This window comes from Gadus macrocephalus, chromosome 9 (genome assembly GCF_031168955.1).
Source record: "Gadus macrocephalus chromosome 9, ASM3116895v1".
Classification (NCBI taxonomy): domain Eukaryota; kingdom Metazoa; phylum Chordata; class Actinopteri; order Gadiformes; family Gadidae; genus Gadus; species Gadus macrocephalus.
In genome coordinates, this window is record NC_082390.1 from 9,879,294 (window position 1) to 9,886,973 (window position 7,680).

General features: G+C 49.2%; 1 protein-coding gene across 4 annotated transcripts; it reads right to left on the minus strand.

Moving 5' to 3' along the window:
* Positions 1-637: 637 nt before the first annotated feature.
* On the minus strand, positions 638-6,740 carry gtse1 (G-2 and S-phase expressed 1). Of its 4 annotated transcripts, none has more exons than XM_060060619.1 (11): positions 6,582-6,740; positions 6,153-6,214; positions 5,957-6,017; positions 4,928-5,531; positions 3,308-3,548; positions 2,614-3,180; positions 2,370-2,439; positions 2,099-2,272; positions 1,558-1,891; positions 1,259-1,375; positions 638-1,188 (listed from the first exon to the last, which is right to left on the minus strand). In XM_060060619.1, the coding sequence occupies exons 2-11, from the start codon at positions 6,169-6,171 to the stop codon at positions 1,102-1,104; spliced, it is 2,274 nt and encodes a 757-aa protein (XP_059916602.1). In that variant the 5' UTR covers positions 6,172-6,214; positions 6,582-6,740; the 3' UTR covers positions 638-1,101. The 4 variants fall into 4 exon arrangements, with proteins under 4 accessions (XP_059916602.1, XP_059916600.1, XP_059916601.1 ...); XM_060060617.1 differs by having other exon boundaries at positions 4,928-5,534; XM_060060618.1 differs by having other exon boundaries at positions 6,153-6,204; positions 6,582-6,732.
* Positions 6,741-7,680: the final 940 nt, after the last annotated feature.

The following is a 7,680-nucleotide window of genomic DNA, read 5'->3' on the forward strand; positions in this document are numbered from 1 at the left end:
GCCTTCAGTGCAGGTGGAGGGCTTCCCCTGTTGACGGACTCTGGTACTGCAGACTTCAGTACAGGCAGAGGGCTCTCCCTGTGGACAGACTCGGGTACTGCATCCTTCAGTACAGGCAGAGGGCTCCCCCTGTGGACGGACTCTGGTACTGCGGCCGTCAGTATAGGTAAAAGGGTTCCCCCTTTGGCCAATAGATGCTTTGGACCATGGACCTATTATGAACGAACTCTGGTACTGCAACCTTCAGTACAGGTAGAGGGCTCCCCCTGTGGATGTAATCCGGTACTGCACTCAAACGTTGAAGGGATTCACAGAGATATCTGTACATTGGCCTCTCAGGGTCTTACCCGGATGAGTTGTTTAATTCTAAATACCTCATAGTGGCAAACTCCTGGAGGCACTATATGGAATTTAACCACTAGTCTGAATCTGGGTAAGACAGGCATATGCCAATATACAGATTTGTGTGCTTCCGTTGACCTGCACAGCTGTACATTAGCCTAGGTGTTCTTCATTTGAAAGGAACACACTTGGAATAACCTTCCAAAGAGACCCAGTGTTTCCTGACTCATTCTGCAGGTCAATACCTGCAGGTCTTTGGATGCGTGCAAAAAATATATAACCTCACGCTGTAATCTGCCGTTAAATTAAAGACACTTTATTTATTCAGAACATACAGTAGAAGACACAAGAACACAATTAATTTAGAGTAAAGTTTAAGAATCCAGTTCTTTCTAGAACAACATTCCTGGAACTACGAACATTAGATCCTGACCCGAACATCTTTAGGGCCATTCCTATTGTGAACATTAAAAGACTAAAAACTTCTTGACGGCTGGAGGGTGGGAAGCCCTCCTGAAGAGATCTGAGCCTGAACAGATTAGTGTTTATGTATTCGGTAGATATTCATGTTTTTCTTTTTCATTTATTTATCAGATGTATGCTGAACCCACCATTTTTTTTAGCTCCTTTTTATTTGTAATGCAATACAAATCTATAGGATGTGATTTGAAACAAACAACAAATACATTTCAGCAAAAGACAGCGGACCAGAGAGCTAGCTAGCATGCCTAGCTCTGACGGCTAGGTAGCAGCGCTAGCTCAGAAGGAGATGTTGACGAGGACTCCGGTGTTCCCCTGCTTCTCCTCTGGGCTCCATTTGATGAGCGGGGAACTCAGATCAATGAGCTGTGGAGCAGAACACAGAATAAACACTAACCCCAGGACACACTGACCCCAAGACACACGCCTTGCTCACCTGTCCTCCACAGGGCTTGGCGCTGTGGTTCCTGACGAGGTCGGGGGTGTTGGAGAGGTCGATGAGCAGCTTCTCATCCGGACGGCGGACCGGAGCCGGGACGTCCACCAGCGGGAACTGAAACACAAACCTACTGGTTATACTTATAGACACACACACACACACACACACACACACACACACACACACACACACACACACACACACACACACACACACACACACACACACACACACACACACACACACACACACACACACACACACACACACACACACACACACACACACACACACACCTCCATGAGTTCCTGGTTCTTGTTGTGCTGAGTGGTTGACAGCAGGTCCTCAACAGACTGGAGCTCCATCAGGTCGGCCTGGTTCTCCTTCTCTTCCTCCTCCTCCTCTTCTTTCTCCTTCTCCTTCTCCTGATTCTGCTTCTCCTCCTCCTCCTCCTCTCTCTCCTGGTGCTTGTCCTCTTCCTCCTGGTTCTCCTTTCTCTGCTGGTTGGAGCCCTGGGTGGGGGGTGGTGGGCCAGGGGCCGTCTCCTCCAGGGAGAAGGGCTGGATCTCCGAGGCGAAGACCTCCTCCTCCTCCTCCTCCTCTTGCTCAGGGGCCCCTGGGGCAGCGCAGCTGGGAACGGACCAGTGAGACTGGTTAGTAATGTACTGGGAGAAAAACCTCCTCTCTCAGGACCTGTGGCCCTTTATCTGTCTCCCACCAGTGGGTGACATTATCAGGGGGTGGCATCACCACACTGGGTGCAATCACCAGTGGGGGGTCCCACCAGTGGGTCCCTTTACCAGTGGGGGGGGGTCGGCTCCTAGTGGGTGCTCCTACCTGGGGTGCGCGGGCCGTGCGGGGCGTGGCAGGCTGCGGGGGGTCATGGTGGGGATGAAGGACAGTCTGCGGCCGCTGGGCGTGGGCAGGGCGGAGCGCTGAGGCCGCCACTGCTGCCCCGCCCCCTCGCAGGTGGAGGCAGGCGTGGAGGGAGGCTCCGCCCTCTGGGGGAGGCTGGAGGGACACAAGGTTAACACACCTGTGTACACACACACACACACACACGAATCACGCACACGCATGCACACACACATACACCCCAAACTCTCACCCGTCCAAACTGCAAGTGGTGACCAGTTTCTTTGGATTCTTGATGGATGGGGCATCTGGGGTCGATACACCTGGAAACAACAGAGATACTGAACACACCTGAACCAATTAAAGCATCTGGACCAATTAAAACACCTGAGACAATCCTCACACCTGGACCAATTAAAACACCTTGAACAATTAAAACACATGGACCAATCATCTTCACATGTTATGTTATTCACTTGGTGAATTCACCCCCTCACCCTCTGGGCCTGCGAGGCGTCTCAGCTGTGTGGGTGTGGGGGCCACGGGGACCACAGGGGCCCTGGGTTTGACCCTGGTACCCGGCTGCTGCTGGGGCCTGGAGGAGGCCTGGCTGGGCCTGGAGGAGGAGGCCTGGCTGGGCTTGGAGGAGGAGGCCTGGCTGGGCCTGGAAGAGGAGGCCTGGCTGGGCTTGGAGGAGGAGGCCAGGCTGGGCTTGGAGGAGGAGGCCAGGCTAAGTCTGGACGAGGGGGCCAGACTAGGTCTAGTGGAGGGGGCCAGGCTGGGCCTAGAGGAGGGGGCCAGGCTGGTTCTAGGGGAGGGGGCCTTCTCCATCAGCCTCTTGGCGGGGGTGAGGCTCAGCGGGGTGCCGGGCTCCGCACGCTTCACAGGGGTGGACCGCCCCCCCACCGAGGGGGGTCTGGCCCCCACCTCCGAGGGTCTCCTCAGGGTGGTGGAGAGGGACCGGCGGGCCCCTGTCGTGGTGGGGGCGGGGGCCGCCGGGGGCTCAGCAGCCTTCCCCAGCATCACGGAGCGCCGGGTCCTGGGTCCCCCCGGGCTGGGTTTCCCTGGAAACACAACATCTTATGGTTGCTATGGTTTCCATGCCTGCTAGGACGAAGATCACCCCTATGTGGATGTACGATTGCGCTGAACTGGGCTGCTCCCAGTAGAACCAGTAGGAGACTTCTTTACCAGTGAGGGAGGCCGAGAGGCCGGAGGTCAGGGAGGAAGTGGAGGCGTGTCTCCTGGTCTCCATCCCCTTCCTGGTACTGGTGGGCGGGGCTTTGCCAGGGGGTGGGGCCCGGGCCCGCCGCCCCTGCAGGCTGCTGTCCAGGGAGCAGTCACTGGTGTCCGAGGCCACGCTGGCCGTGTCCGAGAGCAGGTCCTCACAGGAGCCCGCCCTGCTGGAGCCCCGCCGCAGCCCCAGTGTAGCCTAGGAGCAGAGAGGGAGGTTGTAGATGACTCTAGGTCGGTGGATCTCCAATGGGGGTACGCCTACCCCCAAGGGTACTGCCGGAGCACTGCAGGGGTTACTCAGAAAATATATAGTAAAAAAACAAAACAAAAAATAATTCACCCTTGGCAAGCTTCAATTCTGAAACAAAATACAATAGAAAATTGAGCAATCTGTGAGAAAGAGAGCGCATCCAGAAACAACAAAATGTCGTCACTTTCAGGAAGAACATATTGTGATGGGCCAGCTCTACGTGCACTGACCCTCAGGGACCCATTAAAGAAAGGACAGCCGACTAAAACATGGCCGCCCATTCATTCCTATGAAAACTGCGCAATGGCGACGTCCCACGCCCTAGTGCACGACGTGCCGGATTCAGAAATACTCTTGTTTTCTAGCATTGTTAGCATTGTAGCATCATAAGTTGAGCGAGCACAGTGGCATTGTTTACCGACCATGGGAGTATAAGTTACTAACCCCCCGATGATTCTCTTTATGTGATCTTTAAATTACACTCCGCCTGCCATCTGGGCAACAATTAATATTTAACAATTATTATTTATATTATTATTTTAGATTGGTTTGTTCCTTTTTGACCTTAAAGAAAAACACCTTGTATATATTTATTTTTGTATTTTAAAACCAAATCATAATTACGACTCAAGTCTAACACGAGAAGTTAACGGAGCCGTGCACTGAGCCCTGTTGGATGTCAGGCCGAAACAACATTTGTTTCACTACGACTCCTTTCAGCCACCCACCCCTCCTTCTCCTGCAAACAACTGCTAATAAAACGCTTGAGGAGGCATTGTGAAAAAGAGAAAACTTGCATTTTATTAGTACATGGTATAAAGATAATTATGAGCCTTTAATTGATATCCAGACATTTTTTGCGGGGACACATTCCTGTTCCCCACTTTTATTGGAGTGAATGGCGATATCTACTTCCGGACCTCCATGAATTGAGGGACCCGTCCACAGCCCGCTTAAACAGCTGCCATACCAGGCTTGGCTGCTGAGCACTGGTGGATTGCGGAAGTATGCACTGCTCCTTGGGGCTTGGGTCACCTCTACCTTCTCTGACCCTCCCCTGGCGTTGTGCCAAGTTCCTCATTAAATTGTGAGTATTTGCAACCTTTTAATGTTTACACGTCCAATTAGAAGGCAAATACAATAAAATTATGTTAATTGTATACTTTTTTTCTCCCCAAAAATATTTGTGCCGGTGAAGGGGTACTGAACTGAAAACCCATCTTAGAGGGGGTACACTGGTAGGAAAGCTTTGAGAACAACTTCTCTAGGTCATATAACCAGCAGGACCAGATGGCTCCGGGACGAAGAAGCAGAAGCAGTCCTACCTTCCCGGGGGGGGCGAAGCGGCCAGGGCGGTCGGCGGGCCCCGAGCGCTGGGGGCCGCTCAGGGTGCTGGGCGGCAGCGGCTTGTTGGGCAGAACCCCAAGGCCGGTCTTCCCCCTGAGGGACATCCGGGTCTGGGTCCTGGTCTGGGGGCCGGCCGGGCTGGCGGTGCTGAGCCGGGACCGGGGTCTAGTGGCCGGGGGGGCCAGCAGGCGGGTCTGCAGGGCGGGGGGCAGCAGCTTCAGGGGGCTGTCCCTCACGCAGAATGTCTCTCTCTTGATGGGGCTAAGGGCCGAGCTGGGGCGGGCAAGGCTCAGAAGACCCATCTTGTCCCGGGGGTCCTGGACAAACTGCTCCACGGGGGGGTCCAGGTGGGGGAGCGGGCTGCTCCGAAGGCTGCTCTCTCCTCCTCCTCCCACCTCCTCCTGGTGCGGGCACTCTGCCAGCCTGTTGGCCAGGCTGTTGGCCTCCTGAGAGATTCTCTCGAAGCAATCCGTCAGCGAGGGGCTGAAGCTGGGCTCCTCTCCGCCAGACAGGGGGGGCTGGGACACCCCCAACCCCGCCACAAACACCCCGTCGTCCTCCTGCTCCTCCTCCCCCCTGGAGCTGCTTGGAGGAGACAGTTCAAAAGGATTAGGACAACTTCAGAGAAATGCAGGACCAGATTTAACGTTGTTGTGAAGGACAGCAGGTGAAGAACGGAGACAGGAAGGGGCTGGTGTTTGAAAAACTGTAGGGAGGAATTGAAGAGTACTGCGCCCTCATAGGCAGAACCATAAAAGACACCAGAGGAGAACAGTAGGTGGCCAAGCAACCTATCCAATACAACAAATAATCAGTAATATATGGATCAAATATATGTCAATTTAGTAACACGTGAATAAAAGTTATATGCATATAATAAGTAATACGTGATTAAGTTATATGTAAATGACATGTTAAGATCAGTAGTTAACTATGTTAGTTTTATTTGTAAAATATTACTTTTTAAATAAGTGATATGTAAACAGTAAGCCAGGCGATGAGCGTACCTGTCAGGGGAGAGCGACATGTCGAAGTCAAACTTCTCATCTGCCAAGGAATAATATTCATCTGGAATATAAAGAAGGCACACAGCAACACATTGACATGTCAGATTAGATGCTTTTCTATCCCATAATAACACCATCAAACAGCAGAAGGATTTTGTGTTGTGCTTCTGTGCTCTGTGAAGTAAAAGTTCTTTACCAGCCTTAAGTACATCCATCCTCCATTCAGGGCTCAGCAGTCCAGATTCAGCCTGAAAATCACTTTCATTATGATTAGATTATTCACCATAACTTTAACTATGAATACATTATTCACTCATTCATTCAATTCATATTCAACTCTGAATACATGATATGATTACATAGAGGAATTATGTGCAACAGTAAGACTATGTACCAGAGTGATTTTACCTGCAGGCTCAAGTTACTTTCTAATAAGTTGATAGTCAATAGTTGATAGTCAACAGTCATTGGTCAATAGTTGATAGTCAATAGTTAAATTAAGCCTCAATCTTAGTTTTACGCATCGATCGGATAACGTGACCTAAAGATAAACAAGGCTAATCGATCTCTCTCTGCTCTCACACTTGATGAGACATTCTAAAAAATCAGCTGCTGAGGAACTAACCTGATGTTGTCGGTAATCTAGACGTAGAAGTTCTTTACTTCGACAGACTTCAGAATCCTCTGTGAAAACATGAAGAGTCAAACATTTCAAATTCGGCTTGTTCCGGATCAGCTGACAAGCTGCGCTCTCCGATTGGTTAAACTTTCGCCCCGGAAGTTCTGCTTCCGGAAGCGGTGGGACTTCCCGTCTCCTGTAGACTTTCTGTCCTCTACTTCCTTTTTTTTTTTTTAAACGAATTTATAAATGTTACGTATTCAACCATTTGTTTCGTAAAGCATTAATGTTATCATTAATAATTAATGACAAATAATGAATAGGACACCAGCCTTTGCAAATGGAGAAATATCAAACTCTAATTTCGCCTCAAATGAATCAAACCAAATAAAATTTGCTAAGGTAATCTAAATATCAGTTTTATTTTCCCCAAAAAATCTGAAACTCAACAAATTTCAAAAAATCGCAACAACCACATATTGACGATATTAACATACAATATCAACGATATTAGCAAACGATATTAGCTCACAGAACTCACAACTCACATTATCCTACAAAATTGTGAATTAGTAAAAAACAAAATAAAATTACTTATTTTAACACTTGAAGACCATATTTGATGCATTACAAGGACACTTGTTGCATTATAACATGCATTTATAACAAGTTAAATTGCTTTGGCAATAGTCCTAACCCAGCGTTTGTAACTATGACGTTGTTAGTGATAAGTAACAGGTACTCTTGCAATGAACACCACAACTATGCTTTAAAATGATGATGAATTAAAGGCAGTCCAGCTATTGTTACAAGCATTGTATCTCATTATAAATGTCCTTCTAATGCATTTAATTATGGCCTTTCTAGAACAGCTAAGCAGAACAAGATCTATGATATGGGAATCTATGATATGAGGACACATAAGTGGAATCTCTTTGAGTGAAACTATACTAAGTATATCTCAGGTTATAACAAATCAAATTTCAATTTGAAAGGTCATTCTTTACAACAACTTGAAGTAGCACTTTCAGATATCTGCCACAAATGAGGGACGGTACGAAGAAAGACCTTAGGTAAGGATGGCCGGTTCATCTCTACAACAACA